Raw genomic sequence first — 24,369 nt, 5'->3', positions numbered from 1 at the left:
TAGACTTAAGTGCCATGTTAGTTAAGAAAAACATGGTAGACAAATCATAAGTGCCATGATAATGCAGAACGCTGATAAAGCTGCAGGTGTAGATGATACTGTATAACTGCAGAAATGTTAAAATATGGATGTGGTTAAACTTTGGAATGGCTAGGCAGCTTTGGTAAACTGTACTATGGTGACTCATATTGTACAAACTCTGTCTGTATCAATAGATCAATCAATAATTATATGTTATATATGTATGCATACAAACACAGATACCAGCACATAAAACTGCCCAATATCTCTTACTTCAAACTAGGATTCCTAGCAGTGCCTTATTCTATCTATGGGTCCTTTGGTGATAATTTTTATTTTGAATTTTTCAGTACTTTTATTTAAAATGTTGACAATTTTTTTAGGCTCAAAGAATTTGTTGTTGCAAAATGGAGCATTATTATATACTCTGGTTAAGTGTGGCACAGGATTATTGTCCTGATAAATTAATTCATGGTGTAACTTTGGTCAAAGTATAAGAAATAGTAGACCAACCAGGACCTGTTGGGTCATATTTTCAGAGAGATTTCCTTATCAGATTCCTCAGTAACTTCAACAATGACAGGATTTCTAATGTACTGTCTTGACTAGAAAATTTGAGATAAATTCATAATGAATCTGCCTTGAAAATGGTCCACATTGAACAGTATGGTAGAGTCATATATCAGCATAGGAAATGTTTTAGGACATAAAATGTTTTATGATTTTTATGTCATCAATTGTTTTATAAAACTTGCAAAATTTAAAATTGCACGGCAGTCATGGCTCCAGGATTAACATATTATTTAGGTTAGCCCATTTGAGGTATTTTGGTTCAAAAATTGTTGCCCTACGATGCACCATTTGGCCCACTTAAGGGTTACAAACAAACATTTAGAGAGTTTTACTACTATATAGATCAGTGATGGCTAAACTTTTTGCCATCGTGTGCCAAAGCTGGGGGAGTGCAGGGTGGATGCGCGCGTCTATGCCCACATCCATAATTCTATGGGTCCTGTCCCCCCACATGCTCCCCCCACTTTTGGCATGTGATGGCCCAGTGGGCCCGGTAGGCCCATTTTTTGCCCTCTCCAGTCTCCAGAGGCTTTCTAGGAGCCTGGGGAGGGCAAAAACAGCCTTCCCCACCCCCCAGAGGCCCACCAAAGGCCGGAAACAGCACATTTGCCGACTTCCAGTGAGCCCAGAAGGCCCAAAAATCAGCTGGCCAGTGCACGCATGCATACTGGAGCTGAGCTAGGGCAATGCTTGCGTGCCCACCAATATGGCTCCGTGTGCCATCTGTGGCACGCGTGCCATAGGTTCGCCATCACAGATATAGATTATGAATGATCTCTAGCTCAGCTGATGTGCAATAATGTAGGACTTTATAATTTGTAATCATTTTGTAGTCAGTGTGAGCAACCAAATAGTGAAGCATTTCCCTGTGTATGAGGAACATTTATTGCTTTTTAAAAAAGTGGGAAGCAGCATTGATTTATCTAATCCAATTTTATTACATTTTGAAATGGAACAATATCTTAGTTGTTTCTCCTTCACATTTGTATCAGTTAAATCTCTAAATGAATTAGTGCGCAGAGTTATTGTAATATTTAGTGAATAATGTGTGCTGCACAAGCAAGCAGTTTTAAATATTAAACAAAAGGAAAGTTGAAATTATGGTGGAAACTTTGGGTGGGAGGAACATAGGGGAGGACAAAGCTTATGAGCAATTTGCATTCAGCCCTACAATTGCCTAAACTACTTTATGATTATCTAGTATGGTGAGTAACGTTTTCCCACCAATCTTTGCTGGAGGTAGAATTAAGTATAACTTGGTTCAATTTCACTATCTCTGCAGGCTAAGCTTAAAAATGCATGTTCAAAAGGATGTTCAGGGATGACCTTCAAAGAGAAGCTGAGACTCTGGGACATCGAGAATGCTGTTTCTCCTAAACAAGTATTTCAGCATATGCTACACAAAATGTTGGGCTTCCCTTGTGCTTTGCTGTTACATCCGATCACAAACACAGCTGGAACAGTCTAGAAGCAACTTAAAGGAAATCTTCCGCCTCCCAGGACTTGAGTACTTCATCAAAACTATTTGTTCTCTCTCCACTGGCCAGTTTCAAGTCATCCAAGCGGTCTTTGTTGAAGTTTCCACAGGTGGCACACAGCTTCCCCCTGAGGGTCTCCTTGGCTGCCATTGTGACCATCCCATCAGGATGGAGATAAACTTGCACTTGAGAATCATGGTCAATAACAATTTTCTCTTGAATTTTCTTCATGGACACAGAGCTGTTCTCATATGGCAGCGTTATTTTCTGACCATTTACCTGGAAAACATGATTGAGGTAGGAAAAGTGTTAGCAACCTGAAAACATCCCTACCCCTATTTTTAAAAGTTTGTTTTCTTCCTTTGAATCTACTCAAATAGTCCTCAGCTTAATTTCAAAATCTTCTGCAAGAGATTAGATGCCTTGCAGACAGCAGTTGTGTAGAAAGAAAATAAGATATTTTGGATAGAAAGAATAGGTATCTCCCCATTTGCACAGAGTTGCTGAAACATCTGCATACTTTTTTCATCAGGAATCAACTCGTCCGTTTATAGCTGTTGCTGGCCATTATTGTCTAGTTTTGGAAGGTAAGTGATGGCAACTTGGTTAGTAATTGAAAGGGTTTGCCTTGAGTAGAAAAAAATGAAGCTTTGATTTTGGTTTTACTGATTAGGTTGATTTGTTGTTACAGAAATTCCAAGTGTATAATATTATGGAAGTTGAGGTTTGATGCCTTATTCTACTGCAACAGAGGAAGTCGGAAGTCCATCTTTTCTTTTTCTCTCTCCCCTCCTCACTTTTCTTTCCTCTTCTCCTCCCCACAGTGTTCTACTATTTGCTTTTGTATTTTTGCATTTTATTCTATAAGCTAATAAAAAAATAATTGAAAGGGAATCTTAAAACTGCACTTTTACTATAAAATCAAAGAGTGTTCCTGAAGATGGCAGTGGCAAAATTTTCTGTACAACAGAGGAGTGTCCATTAATTCAACCAGAATCTAGCTTGACTCACGGGAGACTTTGACTTTCATTCAGTTACTACGAAATTTAAAATGCAACTTTATTATTAAAATATGTAAAAATGCTTAAGGGTAAAGGATGAATTGTCCTATCAGCTCACCAGTGCCTTTTGCATTCTCTAGCCAGAATTTATGAAGGATGATTCTAGGGGTGGGGTCGGGGGCAGAGACTTTGAAGAATGTACATTGAAGGCTACTAAGTGTTCCATAAGCTCTTGATTTGCTCTTGATTTTCACTTACCCAAAACCTTTCTCGGTTTATAATCTGGATGGATCCACCTCGAAAGTAAAAGAAGATAGATTTCCCAACCACCATTTCCTTCGTATGTGTCTTTTCGATGCTCGCTAGCAGCCTGAACCAGGAAGCAGAATTCTGGTCACAAAGAGAAGCTATTTCGTAGACTCCACTGCAGGAATATCTCCCTGAGGCACCATCGAAAGAAGTGATATGCGCTTGGGCAGTGAGTTTGCATTGAGCTTCCAGCTTCACGCATCCACGTACGCCTTCCCGAACAGCACAGGTCTCTCCAAGCTGACAGCTGCTTTCTTTACACTGGAGCTGGCCTGCTGACTGGCAGGTGCATTTTTTTGTGCAGCCCTTCGAGTAAATGTGCTCGCCGATCTGTTGAGCAAAGTCCTAGAGTCAGATACAATAAGAAAAGAAAAGCCTTCCCTCCATACCACCAATTTTTAAATTAATGTAATTGTAGACATAAATTCACATTGCAGGTCCCATAACCAGGGGCATCGACAAAGGGGTCAGAAGAGTTAAGATGATAGCTACTGTTTGATGGTCCTGGGTAGATGAGGATAGATGGATGGTTTCAAAACTTTGAAAAATAAAATAATAAAATAAAATAAAATAAAATAAAATAAAATAAAATAAAATAAAATAAAATAAAATAAAATAAAATAAAATAAAATAAAACAAAACAAAACAAAACAAAACAATGAAATGAAATGAAATGAAATGAAATGAAATGAAATGAAATGAAATAAAATAAAAGAATCTAACTTCCCCATTGACTTGGCTTGTCAAAAGGTTGGGGAAAGTGATCGCATGACCCCAGGACACTGCAACCGTCATAAATATGAACCAGTTGCTAAACATTTGAATGCTGGTCACATGACCATGGGGATGCTGCAAAGGTCCTAACTGTGAAAAATAGTCATAAGTCACTTTGTTCAGTGCCTTTGTAACTTTGAATGGTCACTAAACACACTGTTGTAAGTCTGTAGTCTGTCAGGAATCATTCCTAGTGGCCATCTCATCAGAAAAAGCCCCTTTCTGCTCTCAGCCACATCGAGGGAGAGAGAAATTACCTTGAGGTAGGCTCCGCGATAAGTGCAGCCACATTGCTTCATGGTTACACATTGAGATCCATCAAAGACATAGTCCTCATCACACTGACAGCCTTCAAAGCAGTTCCCTGAGCACTGACTTGGACTAGATAAGGCGGCACAGGTGGAATCACAAGTTCTGGTACATGGCTCATAGTGGCTGTGGGCCGGACAGGTGAGAGCTGTGGAAAACAGAAGAAGCAAACAGATTAAAATGGCTAGGAAATTCCAGGAAGAGAAGTCCACATCTCCTAAAATTGCCCAAGTTGAGAAGCTCGGCTCTATTGAAGTGCTAATGACTAACAATCACGTCTTCCAGGGGAGGAAAGTACAATCTAGGGAGGTATGTTGTCTCCCTGGAGCAAAAATCAAAGATGTGGCTGAGAACCTGACCAAAACAATTAGGCCCACAGATTACTATTCTTCCCTCCTCCTTCACATTGGGACGAATGACACAACAAAGAACCTGAGTACAATATTGAGAGATTAATAAGCAACTAGGCAATAAAGGTGAGGATTCCTGGAACAAGTACCTGTGTTTCCCCAAAAATAAGACCCAAACTTATTTTCTTTTGGGCTCCAAAATAAGCACTAGGGCTTATTTTGGGGGATGTCTTAGTTTTTTTCCCATTTACTTTAAGAGTACATGGCAAGTCCACTTCTTCTGCTTCCTCGTTGTGGGGCAGGAGGTCTCGCGGCCATGACACCACAAGCAACCAGATGGAATGAGTTGCCGGATGGCTGTGCAGGCGCTTAAGATTTCCTTATTTTGGGGATAGGGCTTATATTGAGCACACACACAAAAGAAACATGGTAAGGCTTATTTTTGGAATAAGTGTTACTTTTGGGAAAACACAGTAATTGCTGAAACAACTCTGGAATCTCTTTGAATCAGGATGCATCCAGGCTTGGTTAAGCACCAGAGGATTTTAGGCTATAAATGATTGTGAACTGGATAGACGCAGCCATTAATAAGAATAGTAAGGCAAGGCCTAGGAGGATAGACTGAGACATTTGAGGCAGAGATTTGGCTATTTATGGAAAGTAACTTCCTACAAACTTACGGCAGAAGGAAGAGCTTCTCCAGGCTCTAATTTTGGCACCAGATGCCTGGCAAGCTGCTACATAGGCTTGAAGACTTCGACAAAGGGATTCTTGAACCTCATGGGTTGTACAGGCCTCATTCAAACAGTGTTCAAAATATTCTGCAGGGTTCACCAATGAATGGCAGTCTATGAATGGACCTGTCTTGGATGGGATCATTCCACAGAAGTTCCCAGCTTCATATTTTGTTTTCTGGGCTTTGTTGCAGATGGGACATCTGTCCCCGCAGCCATCAGAACAAATTACACCATTCACGGGGACCTTCCAAGAAGCCGCAAATTCTTCCACGTTTTCAGTGAGTTTTCCATTAGGTAGCATGAAGTCATCCTTCGGATCACCATTGAAGTTGCCAGCCAGGCCACACATATGACCCCTGTAGGTATTGGGGACAGAAACCTGAACATATGAAGAAGTATCATATAAGACGGTGAGGCCAAAGGTTGTGTAGATAATGATGTTGTTCCCTTCTTGATTGATCCAGAATTTCCCATCAGCCGCATTCATTGGCAGGGTATACAACTGTCCATCCACCTGTACCAACAAAGAATAAAAATTGGGGCTAAGTGCTGGTTTTACATGCATACAATTTAATGCTTGTTTCACATTGCTTCATAGCAGTAATTGACATCTTTTTTTCCCCTCTTCACAAGCCTGGGAAAAGAATAAAATGCGACTTCTCTCATGATCTTGCACTCAGTCTACATAGCAAAATCATCAGAAGTAGAAAGCATGCATTCAATTCCCAGATCTTCCCCCTCCTATTTTTTTTTAAATCTTCTGAGATTAAAACCATAACATCACTGCTGAGTGTAAAACTGAGTTTTTCTGCTTGATTGTGATGCATTAAGCCTCTAATAAATTTGTATGCAAACATACAAAGCCCAAATAAAATGTGTGGGGAGGAGTGGAGCCCTTATTCTCCAAACAGTTTGCTGGCCCTAGGATTCAAAGTCTTTTCCCCAAATATGAAAACCCATAAGATAAACCTCCTAGTTATAAACTCTTTCACCTACCATTGCCTGCCACTTTTCTCCCCACTGAAGGGTGACTGTGTAACCATGAATGAAGACCTTCACATTCCGGATTAGAACTAAAGGACCATCATTAAGATTCTCATTCTCTACCCACACAGTGAAGTTCTGGAGCTGAGGGTTGTGCTGGCAGACTTGAGCTAAAGTGTAAGTACAGGAGCCGTAGAGTTCAAAATGCCTTCCATCAAAGGAAATGAAATGAGAGTCACCCAGTGCAATGGCCTTTCCATAACCTAAGGGGTGGCAGCCTTGAACGCCCTTTACAATCTTGCATTCCTCATGAGCTCCACAAGAGAACTTTTGACACTCTATGGTTGCGTTATCCATGCAGATGCACTTTTTCTGGCAGGAAGTGGTGGGATAAAACTCTTCTCCCAGCTTGTAGTATCGGCCTTGATCAAAACAGCCACATTTGGCCTTTGAAACACATTGATCCCCACTGCGGATAAATCCAGAGTCGCAAAAACATCCTTCCAGGCATGGAACATCACACTTCTGCGGTGAGATGAGGCTCTTGCATGTGGCTGGACAACCACTGCCACACAGCTCATAGTGGGTATTAGGTGGGCAAGAAATACCTGAAAAACGGAATAAAGAGAATGTTGCTTGTCAAAGTATCACAAAGAAGAGGGGGTTAACCTGTTTTCCAAAGCACCAGAAGGCAAGATAAGAAACAATGGATGGAAACTAATGAAGGAGAGAATCAACATAGAGCTAAGGAGAAATTTCCTAACAATGGGAACAATTAATCAGTGGAATGGCTTGCCTTCAGAAGTTGTAGATGCTCCATCACTGGAGGCTTTTAAGAAGAAACTGGACAGTCACTTGTCTAGAATGTTATAGGATGTCCTGTTTGTGCAAAGGGATGGAAACAATGGATGGAAACTACTGAAGGAGAGAATCAACATAGAACTAAGGAGAAATTTCCTAACAATGAGAACAATTAACCAGTGGAACCGCCTGCCTTCAGAATTTGTAGGTCCTTCATCACTGGAGGCTTTTAAGAAGAAACTAGACAAGCACTTATCTAGAATATCATAGGGCCGTGATAGCGAACCTATGACACGCGTGCCAGAAGTGGCACGCAGAGCCATCTCTGCTGGCACGCGCGCCATTGCCCCAGGTCAGATCTCTGTGGCATTTTTTTCGTGGGCTTCTGTTTCCCTGCAAATGATGAAACAGAAGCTCACGAAAGAAAAAGATCTTACCTCTTGCTGCACTGCCGGTGTTGGGATGCCCCACCTCCTGCAGGCCAGCTGATCTTCGGGTCTCTGTTGTGCATGAACGCATGTCCATGCATGCGCATGTCTACACACGCACACACCTTTCAGTTTGGTTATGAGTGCATGCACTGTTTGGGCACTCGGTGTCTAAAAGGTTCACCATCACTGTCATAGGGTGTGGTGTTCGTGCAAACGGTTGGACTAGATGTCTCTAGAAGATCTCCAAGGTCCCTTCCAACATTGTTTTTCTGTTATTCTTCATCCTTGCATTATTTAATGGACTAGACACCCATTGGTAATGCTGGCTTGAACTTCCAGCTTTTACAACACTGAGGAAGTCTGACCTCTTCCTATGAAATGTTTTACTCAGAAAATGTACACACTAGGAAAAGTAAGCCAAAACGGAGTACCTATGGAGAGGGGTATGCATGAAAATGTCTGTAAATATTAAAACAAATGTATTCCTCGGAATGAATTTGTGGAAAGGATAGAGCCAAGTGGGAAGTGAAACTTTCATTGGACAAGACAAGGTATTTTATGTTGATACAGTGGTTCTGATACTAGACATTTAATACTTCTGTATAAGGGTTGAATCTAAAGTAAACTTGTTCTACCTATGTCCCATTAATTTGCTATAGGAAATCAATATTTATCACAACCACAGTAACTATAGTTGCACCCATCTCAAAAAAATCCTCAAGGCATTGAATTGAAGCAATATATCCATGAACAACGGGTCAGAGTATAAGAGGTATATTGTAGAATTATTACTACAGTAAATACAGAAAAAAAATGGGTGGGGGAATTAATACTAGGTTTAAACTCTGATAAATATAAATATTTTCTGTTCCATAAAGTTGCATTGTTAATTCACAACCACTCTGGGAATATATTTAGGGGAAAAATTGCTCTTCTAATATTTCTAATATTTTAATGTTGGGCCTCTTTCCTTTTTCCAGTTCAGGCTGGTGATTTCAGTTTATCACAGATCCCGGATCCACAGATCATGGAACATTGCCTTGCTGAACTTGCCACCATTTCAGATGTGTTGGGCTTCAACACATCTGGAGGGCACCAAGTTGAGGAAGGCTACTGTGATATAAATGGGGCTCTTCATCAAATGACTCTCCCATTTCTGTTACTAGATTTAGGCTCTCTTTCATCTCTTATGCCAAGTAAACGTTGAATGCAGGAGAGAAGACTTACTGCAAAAGGAGGGTGATCTCCACTCCTCAACTTGGATGCCTTGAGCTTGACATGCTGTCACATAGGAGCTGATGGCACTACAGAGGGCCTCATGGCGACCTTGGTATGCGCAGGTATCGTAGACACAATCATCAAAATAAGACTGAGGATCAATGGCATCATGGCATTGCCTGAAAGGCCCACTCTTTCTTGTAAGAATCCCACAGTAGGATGGACCTTGGTAGGTTTGTTTATCAGCATCATTGCACACTGGGCAATTTTGGGTGCACCCAGAAGAACAGTCGGGAATATCTTTCACCTTCCAGCTGTTTGCAAATTGAATTTCATCCTCTGCTTCCGTTCCATCTTTCATGAGAAAGTCATCATTTTGATTTTCATTGGCATTACCACAGAGGCCACAGAGTGCATTGGCGTAAGAGTCCGGAACAATGACCCTGGCATAGCTGTACCAGTCAAAGCTGACACTCAGATCAAAGTCTGTCTTGATGAAGCCGTGAACTCCACTCTGGTAGATGCTCAGTTTGTTTTCATACGAAAAGGGTAGTTCCACAAAGATGCCATTGACCTGAATTAAGATACAGAAAAAAAATAGTCAAGGCACTAACAATTCTTTCAATCTTAGGAGTAGATTTGTTCTTGTTATCTTTCAGACCAATCGTCTCCCCTATTCCACTCCATGGGCTGTTTGACAAATAAGCAAAGAAAGAAATCTGTCATTATATAATAACAATAAATTTATACATAGCCAAAAAAACCCAAATAGAAAATTGCAGATGTAATTTAAAGTTGGTACTAGAAGATGAAACAGTATAACAAATAAAATAAATTATTTTATTTATATGCAGAAAATTATTTTAGTATTTCAATATTTATACTAGGGGATGATAATATTCTGGCTTCTGCAAGTCCTATATATCTGACCCCTTAAATGTATATTGTAAAATCTGCAACTATCATCCCATCCTGGTTTGGAGAAATCATAGCTAAACCTCCATAGACTAACAAGAACTAAGAAATATTGAGAACTTAACACCTATGAAGCTCTTATGCCTGAGAACATGAACCTTGCAATGACTCTTATGTTTATTATTAATAAGCTATTCCAGCACCCCCTTGGATTAGCTTATGTACCTGGATCTTTTGGGGAAACTCTTGGCTCAAACTGATGGTAAAGTTGTAGATCTCCAGGGTCACCACTTTGGTGTAGGACACTGCCTTGTTGCCTCGGTGGTTATTCTCCACGGTGACCAAAAATGGTGTAAGGGAAGGATCCTTGGAGCAGAGCCCGGCCATTTGGTAAACGCAGGTTCCCATGAAATCGTATTTCTTCCCATCAAAGGTTGTATAGTGAGGGTCTCCGGTTCCTATGCAGGTCCTGTAACTGACAGCATGGCATCCCCGGACACCATTGACCACGCTGCATTTTGTCTTGCCCTTGCAAGAAGACGTTTGGCATACAGCCTTGCCTAATTTAGCATCACATTTGCAATAACTCTGGCAGACTTCATCTCCCCAGAACTCTTCCCCTGCCTTATAGGTCACGCCTTGGTAAACGCAATTGCAGGTGTCCACCGGAACGCACTTCTCACCACTGCGGACAAAGCCTTCGTCACACTGGCAGATTTGTGCACAGGTGTTCCTGCAGGTGCTGGGAGCAGAGCGGTCAGAGCAGGTGGCTGGACAGGCATTTCCACAGGCTTCATAGTGGCTGTTCTCAGGGCAGGATATTGGGACTATTTAATGAAACCATGGTTGAAACAAGGTTAGTGACTATTGACATTCATTACTGAGAAAACACCCTTTGTATCTAAGGCACAACGACAAAAAGGTTTACATTGGTTCTGGATAATCAAAGGAGCAGCAGGCTTTCCTTGTGAGATATTGAAAGACAATAGGAAGGAAATCCTTTTCAAGCTTCGGGAAGAGAGGAAAGATTTTCTCAGCAAATGGCAGTACAAAGATGAACTGATAAAGGAGAGGGAGGGAGGGAAAGTGAAAGAGAAAAGAGCGTGTTATTGTGAGTAATTCTTTTGTTCCTCTTTTCTGTAGAGTGAAATTTAAGAAAAAAAATTAATACTTAAGGATATGTAGTGACTGGAGCCACCATGCTTGTTGTCTTTGCATTCTCCTCCTGGTTAGCTGCAAATATAGTCTAGATCCACTCGGCTTTATTTCCAAATAGAGAAGTCAGTGGAAGACATATTGGATTGAAAGTGGCCCTAAATCCATATGAGCAATCTGTGTGTCCAATAAAGCTTTAAACATTTTGAAAGTATATTCTAATAAGAACTAGCTTTAAAGATAGATATCATCATCATCACCACCACCACTATCATCATTTTATGAGGATACTTACCTGAAGAACAAAGAGCAGGAGTACCATAGCCATCAGAATTACCACCTCCAAAGACGAAAAGTCCAAATGGAGAGTTCTCGTGTTCCACTAGCTGGGCATGATCTGTTATTGCCACATCTTCTTCAGCCCATGAATATTCGCTGCCTGGGATCTTTGTCCACCTGATCCTCTGTTCTCCCCATTTGATCCTACCGGACTCTGACGATTTGGCTATAATCACAGCATGATTTGTGAAGTTCTTCATTCCATAAATGTGGTATGAATTGCAATAGCATGTTGTGTCAGGGATGTTCATGAAGAAAGGGTCATAGGAATTGTCTCCTCTTTTGGCACCAGTAAAGAAAAAAAGGACTTGGATTCCAGCATCAGCAGAGATAAAAAGTGGTTGAGAAGTCAGGATCTCAAGTTGAACCACTTCTCCAGCCACCAGAGTACGGGATTCTTTTTTGTAGCCTGATTGATATTTGAGTAAAGTGTTCTCTGCTGAAACAATATATGCAATATCATATTGTGTCTGGAAAGGAAGAGGAGGGGCAATGAAGGTGGTTCCCCAGCTCTGAACTGGCAGGAGCTGCTCAACAACATGATCACAGGATGTGAACTTGGAAATACAGGTATGTCCACTCAAGACAGCCACAGATTTGGTCGATTCAATCCTGGTGCCTGATAAATTGTCTGTGCTTTGGAGCTGAATTGCTTCAAAGGCCCTCAGCTCAGTCACCAAGATGGACCCAGGACGGTAAACCTTGCTTTTGTATGTCACAGTGCCTTTCAGGTGGATGGTCACTGTTGTGAGATCTTCATGGGCTATGATAGCGAATTCTTTTGTGTAATTTACTATGGGGGTGACCACATAATATAATTTTCCTAGCTGGTGGATGGGATAGGTGATTGTTCCATCGCTTGTATAAGGCAAGTAGTTGTACGAGACGACAGAAATGTCTTGGTCAGCTTCAATCAGTACCGCCTTTTTAAATTTGTCACTCCCCACCATTGCTAAGGACTGTGGTAATGTAATGGAAACAATTTCTCCTTCATTGATGGTTTTTTGTAATATCGTATTGCTTGTTGACACTTTAATATTTGTCACAAAATTATATCCAGAGATGTACAGCTCAAGTTTTTGAGTAGGTTGCCCAGGGTTGTGATTTTGCATGAAGGCAGTAACAAAACTCTTCCCTCGGGAAGTTACATGACAAGTTCCTGAAACAAAGAAAGACTCTTAAGAGAGGATAGATCTGCTCGTGCATTAAATTAGGATACTTCCCTGTTTTGGTTTGTGTCTGATAAACTTACCATTTCTATGTGGCCACCTCAGATGACCAATCCTGACAACATGAAGATGATGGAGAAAGACTGATCATAACGTTTTGGCGTAAGCAAAGCTTAACCATAGTGACCACATGAACATAGCCTATTTTGGGTTTAATAAAAACGGTTTCCTTTTGAGGAACAATTTATCAACTCTTTCTTTCATCTCCTCTAAAGCATCCTGGTGGTTCTTTAAAGGACCAAGTGTTATTTTAAAAAATACATTTTGGGTCTGAATGGATTGCATTCATTTAAAATACATTTAAAAAAATACAACTCAAGTTTTTGAGTAAGTTGTCCGGGGTTGTAATTTGCATGAAGGCAGTAACAAAACTCTTCCCCCGGGAACTTACATGACAAGTTCCTGAAACAAAGAAGGACTCTTAGAGAAGGATAGATCTGCTTGTGCGTTATATTGGGATACTTCCCTGTCTGCTCTTCTTGTTTCTGGTCGGAAAGTCCAGAATAAAGCCAGGAAAATAAGAGCCAATGGCAACTTCTGAGTTCCAACACCCTGGCAGCAATTTATCACTCCATCACCCCTTCTCCCCTCCCCTCCCCCCAAAAAATAGTTTTAAAAAATATATCAATCACATCTTCTTTGGTGACCCTTCAACACCTCCCTCCATGCCCATGTGGCCTTCAGACAGGGCAAAATATCATAGTATGGCCCTGAGTATCTTTTACTGATTGGTATCATTGGCTTAAGCCAATATGCATATTTCATCTTTTTCCATTTGTTTGGATTGTCTTCCCTGTGGATAAATATCCTGAGAATCGTATTTTAAGTTAACTCTGAACCATTAAGAACCCCTTTCAGCCATCATTCTGAAATTCTGGTTACCTTTCTGAACACATCTCAAGACTCCTTCTTGGGACTCACAGGACTCCTCAGTGGCACAGCTGTGGTCAACACAGGTCAGCCCCTCACCTGGGACGCAAGTACATTGCTTCTTGCAAGCATTCAACAGAACCATCTCGTTGGGCTGTTGTCAAAATGGAAAGACAAAAAAAAAACAGAACAGAATCAAAGCTGATTTCAGATCCACAACAATGAGAGATCTGAACTGTAAAGACAATTCACCCAAAAGTCCTGAATAGATGTATCTGTGAGACTTTCACATAAAACCAAGGTATCCATGTAAGGCGGAATGAAAGAAAGAGAGAACAACATGAAGAATAATTATTTGCACTCTGTCCCCAGTGGATTAAAATCTACAGAAATGGAAAAAGAGGATGAGAAGAAAGAGACATGACAAGTTAAAAGTGAAAAACTCTAAAAGTCAAAGAAAGAAAAAAGAGAGAAAAACATCTAAAGAAGCTATTTATAATCTTCCTTTCAGCAGTTACAAGCATAGTTACAATTATCATTTCCACTGTCCCAAAATACGTATCATGGTTTCCTTCTTCCCATGAATAACCTCGTTTAATTAGTGTACTTCAAGCTCACGCATTTATCTTTGTTCATTTTCAGCAAAAAGTCCATGAAGAATTTCAAGTTGTTTATAAGAAATCATTGTTGTTCCTAAAAACACAGCATTTTCTATCACTTTGCTGCATGACTCTAAATAATGTAAGTAAATACACCCATCATATTTCTATTGCAATGTGAAAGCCCTGGAAAATTATCAGTTGGGAGATCACAAAGTACAAAGTCAGGAAGAATCAGATGGCATCATTTGGAGAGAGAACCCTGAGCTTCAGATGTATAAAAAATATTTATCTCTTAAAAGTCCAATCCTTACAGTTTCATCTCTTTCAGATTACAAAGATGACAAAATTTAAAAGATCTCAATGAATGGATTATGAGAATTCCACATACTCTGAAGACCAGCCACCACCAAAATTTACCTGTCATTCATTGAGAAGGACTAATATTTTAAACGTTTGTTTTATTGCATTGCAATGCATTTTATTGCATTGTGTTTTAATTTGGTGAGCTACCCAGAGTTCCTGTGGATAGAGGGATGGCTATCTAAAATTATTTAATGAATAAATTTACTGTAGTAATTAAAGGCAGCAACAACAGAGAGAACAGGAGTGAATCCAAAACATTAGTTACTTGATAATAGTGTCCGTTGCTGAAGCACCCACACTTTTCTTTGGGAATACAAGCAACGCCATCAAATAAAAACCCATCATCACACTGGCAGCCCTCCGTGCAGGTCTCTGGACATGGCTCAGAATTTGTGACGTTGGCACAGTGGTTGGAGCAAGTGTCAGTGCAGACTTCGTAGTGACTGTTGGCTGGACAGGTCATAGCTAAATGGAAAGAAGAGACAGGAAATCATAATTGCCTACTCAAGATGAGAAGAAAGAGGACAGACAATCTTGGGTATCTCTTGGTAAGCAGAGAAGAAAACAAGATCCATGGAAGGAAAGGAACAGGTCCCAAAGGTGCTTTTTCAAAAGGCAACTGGACTTTCTTGCTTTCTCTGAAGACATTTCACTTCTCATCCAAGAAGCTCCTTCAGCTCTGAATGGATGGTGGGGGAATGGAAGGATTTATGAGCTGTTTTGTCTGCATCCCCAACCGCCTTTGCCTGTGTTCAATAGCGAAGGGACACAGGGCAGAGAACATTCTGCAGAAAGCAGAGCTCCACAACACAGTCCTTCCAGCAGTTCCAAGAAGGCTCCACACCCATTTCCACTACTCCGGTGACCTGATGACACAGATAGACCTCCAGCTGGCCTCAACAGCTCTCTAAAAGAATGCAGATGACCAGCTGTCTGCAAGGAATGTAAATCCTTCCATTCGCCACCATCCAGTCAGAGCTGATGAAGCTTCTTGGATGAGAGCGCAAAAGGTCTTCAAAGAAAACGAAAAACAAGAAAGTCCAGTCGCCTCTTGAAAAAGCATCTTTGGGACAACCATAACCTAGATGACAGAGAATCTCCATAGAGACTGAAAGTTAAAGAATTTTCATTACTTCAGGATCTGGGGTGATGGGGTCAGAGTATTTGTGTGAAGCAATTGTCCTTGCCTTCTTGTAATAGTTAGGGAGAAGGGATGGAATGTGTGAGAGTGATCTTTGAGAAGAGGAACTGGTAGAAGTGGTTATAGACCCCAAAGTGACCCCTGATATATATGAATAGCCTATGTGTTCATCCAAATCTAATAAGAACTTAAATATCTTCATCCATTTATCAGGATACTTACCTGAAGAACAAAGAGCAGGAGTACCATAGCCATCAGATTTACCACCTCCAAAGACGAAAAGTCCAAATGGAGAGTTCTCGTGTTCCACTAGCTGGGCATGATCTGTTATCTCCACATCTTGTTCAGCCCATGAATATTCGCTGCCTGGGATCTTTGTCCACCTGATCCTCTGTTCTCCCCATTTGATCCTACCGGACTCTGATGATTTGGCTATAATCATAGCATGATTTGTGAAGTTCTTCATTCCATAAATGCGGTATGAATTGCAATAGCATGTTGTGGCCGGGATGTTCATGAAGAAAGGGTCATAGGAATTGTCTCCTCTTTTGGCGCCAGTAAAGAGAAAAAGGACTTGGATTCCAGCATCAGCAGAGATAAAAAGTGGTTGAGAGGTCAGGATCTCAAGTCCAACTACTTCTCCAGCCACCAGAGTACGGGATTTTTTTTTGGAGCCAGATTGATATTTGAGTAAAGTGTTCTCTGCAGAAACAATGTACGCAATATCATATTGTGTCTGGAAAGGAATAGGAGGGGCAATGAAGGTGGTTCCCCAGCTCTGAACTGGCAGGAGCTGCTCAACAACATGATCACAGAATGTGAACTTGGAAACACAGGTATGTCCACTCAAGACAGCCACAGATTTGGTCGATTCAATCCTGGTGCCTGATAAATCTTCTGAGCTTTGCAGCTGAATTGCTTCAAAGGCCTTGAGCTCAGTCACCAAGATGGACCCAGGACGGTAAACCTTACTTTTATATGTCACAGTGCCTTTCAGGTGGATGGTCACTGTTGTGAGATCCTCATGGGCTATGATAGCGAATTCTTTTGTGCCATTTCCTGTGGGGGTGACCACATAATATAACTGTCCCAGCTGGTGGATGGGATAGGTGATTGTTCCATCGCTTGTATAAGGCAAGTAGTTATACGAGACGACAGAAATGTCTTGGTCAGCTTCAATCAGTACCGCCTTTTTAAATTTGTCACTCCCCACCATTGCTAAGGACTGTGGTAATGTAATGGAAACAATTTCTCCTTCATTGATGGTTTTTTGTAATATCGTATTGCTTGTTGACACTTTAATATTTGTCACAAAATTATATCCAGAGATGTACAGCTCAAGTTTTTGAGTAGGTTGCCCAGGGTTGTGATTTTGCATGAAGGCAGTAACAAAACTCTTCCCTCGGGAAGTTACATGACAAGTTCCTGAAACAAAGAAAGACTCTTAAGAGAGGATAGATCTGCTCGTGCATTAAATTAGGATACTTCCCTGTTTTGGTTTGTGTCTGATAAACTTACCATTTCTATGTGGCCACCTCAGATGACCAATCCTGACAACATGAAGATGATGGAGAAAGACTGATCATAATGTTTTGGCTTAAGCAAAGCTTAACCATAGTGACCACATGAACATAGCCTATTTTGGGTTTAATAAAAACGGTTTCATTTTGAGGAACAATTTATCAACTCTTTCTTTCATCTACTGCTCTAAAGCATCCTGGTGGTCCTTTAAAGGACCAAGTGTTATTTTAAAAAATACATTTTGGGTCTGAATGGATTGCATAATTGCACAGCAGTTTTTCTGATTTCTTACAAGGAAGAAGTAATTTCAGATAGCTCTTCACAATGCTGTGCTCCCTAAATGGATCAACAAATTTAAACCTGGATTATTATTATTTTTAAATGGGATTCTGGACAGAAAATGAGGACCACCTGGTATGAAATTTGTAATACTTGCAAGAGAGAGAGAGAGGGGGGGAGAGAGGGAGGGAGGGAGAGAGAAAACTGTCATGGGTTCTCTTGTATTTTAATTAGCCTTATTTCTCTTTCCCTTCCAAATGTATTGCTAATAATTTGTCATAAGACTTAACCTTCAAGAAAAATGTTTTTAAAAGCCTTTTATTTTAGAAACTAGGATTGTCCAAATTGTTTGATACATTGTAAAAACAAAATAGTTTTGTTTTCTGTTGTTCCCAAGCTTCAACTAACAAAGCAAGTTGTTGGAACTTGGAAACGCTCTGTGAATGTATATTTCCCAATATGCATTCTGACTTTTTTTCCCTTGCAAATGTTTTCTTTACTTTTATTCAGAATACAACACTCTTTTAAAATCCTTATGCTTACATGTTATTGGATGTCTAAGTTTTCCTGATGTAACTGGACAGATGATTGTTCCTAATCCAATCAACTTTTACTTTGAAGTATCTTTGTTGTGCAAACCATAAAAAGAAATGTAAGTCTATGTTCCAGGTTCTCTCTTTTGTAAAAAAAAAGAATCTTTTTTATCTTGGAACATTCCAAATAAATTATGAATTAAATGGTCTTCCTGTCTTGGTATTTAATTGAAGTCCATCACACCAAGGCACAAACCTAGAGCTAATATTTGACCATCAAAAAGAACCACAGTAAATTTTTACCAAATAGATAAGAAGAGGTTGTAATTTTTCCTGATCAAGTACATTTAAATGCTAGGGGACTGATGGCAAACCTGTCAAAAATTTGAAAAATGTCTAACTTGACACTGCAGTGTCAAAATGCCTCTCCCAAACAAGAGAGACAATTTTCTACCCCACCTCCACCCCCATCTAGGCTACCCTAAACAGTGGTACTCGGAGGCAGGGCCAAGACTGGGCCTGAAGTAGAGATCTGGGCCTCAACTTCAATTCTAGTGTCTATGGAAAGTCTCAATTATCCCGATCATGGTTATTCCAAATGAGCGTTTCAAAGGCAACTGGACTTTGATGTGTTTTTTTCCTTGAAAACATTTCACTTCTCATCCAAAAAGCTTCTTCAGTTCTGACTGATGTGGAATACAAGGTGGAGACGAAACAGCATACAGGGGGAGGTTCAAAAACTTTCCACATGGTGCTTAAAAAACAACCTGCACCTGAACATCAGCAAGACCAAGGAGATGGTGTTGGACTTCCAGAGGAAGAGAGAGGAACCTGCCTCACTTTACATCGAGGGGGGCTGTGTAGAGAGAGAGTTTCCTCCTTTAAATTCTTGGGAGTCCTTCTCAGCGAAGACCTCACCTGGAAACACAACACAATCCAGGCGGCCAGGAAGGCCCAACAGAGACTCCATTTCCTTAGGGTCTTGCGTAAAAACAGGGTGGAACAACAACTGATGACCTCCTTTTACCAGTCCACAATAGAAAGTGTCCTAACTTATTGCATCCCGGTATGGCATTTTGGTCTGATAGCCGCGGATAGAAAAACCTTACAGAGGGTGGTGAGTACAGCACAAAACATTGTGGGCTGTCCCCTGATACCACTAGATGAGATCACTAGGGCTCATTGTCTTAGAAGAGTGTGTTCTGCCCCAACTACGGACCCCAAAGAACGCAGCATCACACCAGCCTCCTCACTGTCGGAATCAGCTACTAGTTGCACAGGCCGCTGACGGGCCACAACAGAGTGAGGAAAATTCTCAGGGACGACTCTCACCTGGTCACCACTTCTTTACCCTCCTACCATTGGGAAGGAGATATAGAAGTATAGCCAGCTGCACAAACAGACTGAAGAACAGTTTTTATCTGTGGGCTGTCAGACTCCTGAATGAGAAATAACATCATAACTATGTGGTATGATGTACTGCAGAGCTGGCACAATGTGTAACATGTTCACATTGGTGCAATAGGACTGGGTGTTTTGTTAATATTAGGTCAAGCTGGCCTTGACCTAATATTAATGTTAGGTTAAGCTGGCCTGACCTAAGTCTTTCCCCTTTTTAAATGGAAATTTTAAATTTGTTTTAAATTATTGGAGTTTTAAATTTGTTCAGCCAAATTATTTAATTCATTTTATTCTATTTTAAATTTTGTATTTATATGTTTTATTCCATGGCTGTTCACCGCCCTGAGTCCTTCAGGAGTAGAGTGGTATATAAATTCAATAAAATAAATAAATAAATAAATAAATAAAATATGATTTATTAGCTGAATACCCGTGCTCCGCTACGAAACAATGTGATCGGGCTTGATAAATCGATACTTAAGAGTTTGAAAATTAATGAGTAGTTATGATCGGCCTCCCCTCACCCCTTCTCTCCCTCAGGCTTGCCCCATAGAAGCCTCTCTTATCCCTACCCTCTTCTCTCCCTCATGCTAGGCCCGTAGACCCTCTCCCCTTCTCTCCCTCAGGTTTGCCCCATAGAAGCCTCTCCCCTTCTCTCCCTCAGGCTGGCCCCACAGAAACATCTTCTATCCTATCCCCTTCTCTCCTTCAGGCATTCTAGCCCCTTCTCTCCATGAGGCTTGCCCCACAGAAGCCTGTCCTATGCTATCCCATTCTCTCCAGAGTTATTTTCAAGTTGGGAGGGGGAGTAGAACATCTAACTAATTAGCATCAGGGTGTGTTATAATAATATACTAATGCTCTGATGGTCATTTCGAAAAATCCTTCCTTAGTGAGCACCTAGAAGCCAAGTGGAACATACGTGGCAAATTTCAAGTTTGCAGGCTTTACAGTTCTGGAGATTTCATGATTAATGCGTGAGTGGTTTTCGCTTTTTTATATATATAGATTGGGTTAGGGATTTTCTGTCTTCACTGTGAGTTGTATTGTGTTTGGGGCGGTGACAATAAAGATTTGAATTGAATTGATTTATACTGTTTACAGTCATCTGGTCGTTAACACCAGCTAAACATTTTTAATGAGAAAAAAAACCCCAAGAAACTCCAGTTGGCTTTTGAAAAGCACATTTGGCTCTAGTACCCCTTGAAAAAGTCTGCCTTAGGGAACAGTGCAATTTCCCCCACAGCTCAGTTGCTCCCCGGGGGCTTACCTGAAAAGGTAAGGTAAGCACATTGCTTAGGTGGTGTTTTCTTTCTGTGGACAGACCTCTGCAGCCTAACAGAACCTGCTCCAAGATTCACCAGCCCTTCATTCTTATTTTTTCTTTCTTTTTTTTAATTAATACTTTTATTTTAGTAAGAGAATGATAAATACACAGCTATTTCAGGAATGTTAATGGAACAATACTGGCACTGGATTTGATTACAATCAATTTGAAATTAACTAAAAAGAAGTTACATTACTATAGGGCAGTCCCACAAATGTTTACAGCACTTGTAATTTTTAGAGAGATTATCCACTAACTCAGTTGATGAAATTTGAACTAGTTTGTTCTAAGAATATACAAAAGCTTCTAAGGTTTAAGAGATCAAATTTATAGCTGTTGTTATACCAGGCCTTCATTCTTGAAGTGGCTTTGGAGAAGGCCCTGCGGCCTCCAAAACCATGCAAAAGCACACCCCATTCAGAGACCCTGGAGAGCCCATGAGAGCACCCTCCATTCTCACATGGCCTCCACAACGGCCTCTAAAACTCCTGACAATGGGGCATGCTTTTGAGAAGAGTTGATGGGGGTTGGTGAACTGGTGAACTGATGTGTCTGTCACCATTGACATGAGGGTCATAGGTCCGCCATCACTGTGCTAGAGGGAGAGTAACCTTAAAATGATTTTGAGGAGAAATAGTTCCAAGCTCAGCTTTCCCTCCATGTGCGGGCAAATACAGAAAGACCACAAAATTCCTTACACCCATTTGAAATAACAGAAGTATTATATCAAAAAAACAGTCCAGTTTACTCACCACATATCTGTGCCAAACCTGCCAAAAGGAACAGAAGTCTCCTCAGTGCCATACCTACAAAAGGAGAAGAGATTAAGGATTTTTTTTCCTCTGCACCCCCAGATCCACTGGGGACACCAAGCCCAGCTGTCACCATGCAGACATCATTGTAACTGGCATGAAATTAAAAGAAATTGAAACTATGATAATTATTAGGACCATGATTGACAGCCAGTTTGGTGAGTTAATTCTCAGCTGTTCTAATAAAGTCTGTTTGTTTTCGAACTGTTTGTATTTAATACTAACTACTTGGGCCTGGGTCACAACACAGACAAATGGAACCAGGCAAGATCTACAGTGGTACTTTGGTGTTCATCATGAATTGGTTCTGGGAGGCACAATGATTACCAAAAATGATGAGTACCAAACAAAATTTTCCCATAAGGAACAATGTGGTGTCTTACAAGGCAGCCAACACCAACCAGTTCTAGTTTGTGCATTGAATACCAAACAAACAATGAGTACTGGGACAAAACTTTTTGCATCAAAATGCATTGAATACCAAATTTGATGAGTTTCAAAGCAGTTGAGTACACAGGTGCCACTAGATTCTGATTTCTCTAAATTGTGAAGTAAAGAAAATCAGGCAGCAAAGTTAGTTATGTCATCAACTTGTCTTCAAATCCTTGGAATAGAATTTTCCATTTTCTAAAACCTGAACTGATCAGATTCAGTGCTCCATCCTTCCCTATATAGATACTTCAATAGACACATAGATGAAAAACTTGGAGCAGAGCCTCATTTGGTAAGGTGGAGTGCTCTCCTGTCCTTCTTTGCCAATCATTTTTTTTTTCTAAAATTCTAGATCCAAAGAGGAACTATTCAAGACTGCAAGGTGATAAGGGGAAAAACCTGAAGCTTAATTGAGATAACTCAAGTATCATTTCTTGTTTAGTTTGCTGGAGCAGCCTAGAAGTCACCTAAGGCCAGTGGTGAAACGGGGGGGGGGGGGGGGTGATCAGTTGTGGTGCGCAATCTTTTTTTTTTTACTTTTAAAAGCATTTTTTTACAACCTATTCGGGTGAATAGACTGTTTAAAAATGCTTTTAAAAGTTAAAAAAAGGCTCTGATGATTGCACAGCTCAGCTGTGATCGTCGGAGCCTTTTTTTTACATTTTTTACTACCGGTTCAGCAAACCAGTAGCCTCTTTTACTACCGGTTCAGGTGAACCGGACCGAACCAGGAGCATTTCACCCCTGCCAAAGGCTCAATGTAAAGAAGTCTTGCTTACCTTCAGCCCAGGATATCAGCCTTGGTCTGAGCAAGAAGGAAGAGAAGGAAGAATTCTTCTCCCTCTATTTTTATCAGTGTTTCTCCTCCTTTTTATAGATACAGAGATCAAAGCAAGTTCCCCAATGAATTTCTGTGGAATTATCGTTCATATACAGAGGAAGAGTTATTTTGAAAAATAAAAGGGAAGCCTTAACCATGACACACTGGCTGATTTTTTTCGCAATGAAACCACAAGTTTGAATGAAATGACTTAGCAGTTTATTTCCCAACTCTTGGCAACTCTCCAAGAGAGAAGTTGAGTAATCAACCATTTGAACCATGATAGATAACCATGAGATTTAGATATTACCCACTGTACAATTGGTCCACAGGATTGCTTAATGATGGCATCTGATATATTTGCTCAAATCAATGGTATATCGGAGGGAAACATGCAAAGTAATTTGCAGTTGAATGAATCTGATTTACAAGGGAGGCAAATAAAATTGACATCAATTATTGTTTGACTCACCCATATCTGGTGAATCTCTCTTGGAATCGACAGCAGTCTTGCAGAAAACAGATAATCTGTCGAAGGTTGAAAATGTTCCTTTCACAGAATGATTGGATGGTAGATCTACAAAAGTGGGGAGAAGTCATAAGGGCTTCCCATCTGGGAGCGCGGGATGACCCCTTGCAGGGCCGAGCTGAGGATTTTGTACAGTATCTGTATGATAAAATAACTCAGATTCGGGAAGACTTGGCCGCTGACTGGGTTAGTTCAGACGAGATGACTGAGGCAGGCCTTGAGAGTGTTATATGGGAGGAGTTCGATCCTGTGGCTCCCGAGGACGTGGACAGGATCTTGGGACAGCTGAACGCGACCACATGTTTATTGGACCCATGTCCCTCCTGGTTGGTGCTGGCTTCCCGGGAGGTTACATGAGGCTGGCTCCAGGGGATTATTAACGCTTCTTTGAGTGAGGGCGTCCTGCCGGCCACTTTAAAAGAGGCAGTTGTGAGGCCCCTCCTCAAGAAGCCCTCCCTGGACCCGGCTGTTTTGGCTAACTATCGTCCAGTTCCCAACCTTCGTTTTATTGCGAAGGTTGTTGAGAGTGTGGTGGCGCGACAGCTTCCCCAGTACCTGGATGAAGCTGTCTATTTAGATCCGCTCCAGTCCCGTTTCAGACCTGGGTACAGCACGGAAACGGCATTGGTCACATTGGTGGATGATCTCTGGAGGGCTCGGGGTAGGGGTTATTCCTCTATCCTGGTCCTGTTAGATCTCTCAACGGCTTTTGATACCATTGACCATGGTATCATGTTACGCCGGCTGGAGGGACTGGGAGTGGGGGGCACCATCTTGCGGTGGTTCTCCTCCTATCTCTCTGACCGGTCGCAATCTGTGTTGACAGGGGAGCAGCGGTCGACCCCGAGGCACCTTGTTTGTGGGGTGCCACAAGGGTCGGTCCTCTCGCCCCTCCTGTTCAACATTTATGTGAAGCCGCTGGGTGAGATCATCCGTGGTTTTGGGGTGGAGTTCCATCAGTATGCTGATGATACTCAGCTGTACATCTCCATCCCAGACCATCCCAACGATGCCTTGGAAGTGATGTCCCAGTGCCTGAAGGCTGTGCGGGTCTGGATGGGGAGAAACTGGCTTCGACTCAACCCTTCCAAGACCAAGTGGCTGTGGCTGCCGGC

The 24,369-nt window shown here is 41.2% G+C and overlaps 1 protein-coding gene across 1 annotated transcript; it reads right to left on the bottom strand.

Annotated features, from left to right (window-relative positions):
• Nucleotides 1–1,508: 1,508 nt before the first annotated feature.
• LOC148112400 (IgGFc-binding protein-like) lies at nt 1,509–21,480 on the bottom strand. Its single transcript, XM_087876413.1, has 12 exons — nt 21,414–21,480; nt 15,823–17,025; nt 14,725–14,924; nt 13,507–13,648; nt 11,352–12,554; nt 10,127–10,728; nt 8,996–9,560; nt 6,549–7,144; nt 5,496–6,066; nt 4,414–4,613; nt 3,332–3,712; nt 1,509–2,351 (listed from the first exon to the last, which is right to left on the bottom strand). Exons 1-12 carry the CDS (start codon nt 21,463–21,465, stop codon nt 2,070–2,072), a joined length of 5,997 nt encoding a protein of 1,998 aa, XP_087732539.1. The 5' UTR covers nt 21,466–21,480; the 3' UTR covers nt 1,509–2,069.
• Between the last annotated feature and the right edge of the window lie 2,889 nt (nt 21,481–24,369).

Source organism: Pantherophis guttatus, chromosome 10 (assembly GCF_059756535.1).
Source record: "Pantherophis guttatus breed Tessera chromosome 10, ASM5975653v1, whole genome shotgun sequence".
Taxonomy (NCBI): Eukaryota; Metazoa; Chordata; class Lepidosauria; order Squamata; family Colubridae; genus Pantherophis; species Pantherophis guttatus.
Note: the sequence above shows the minus strand (reverse complement) of the source record. Positions and strands in the feature narration are given on the sequence as shown.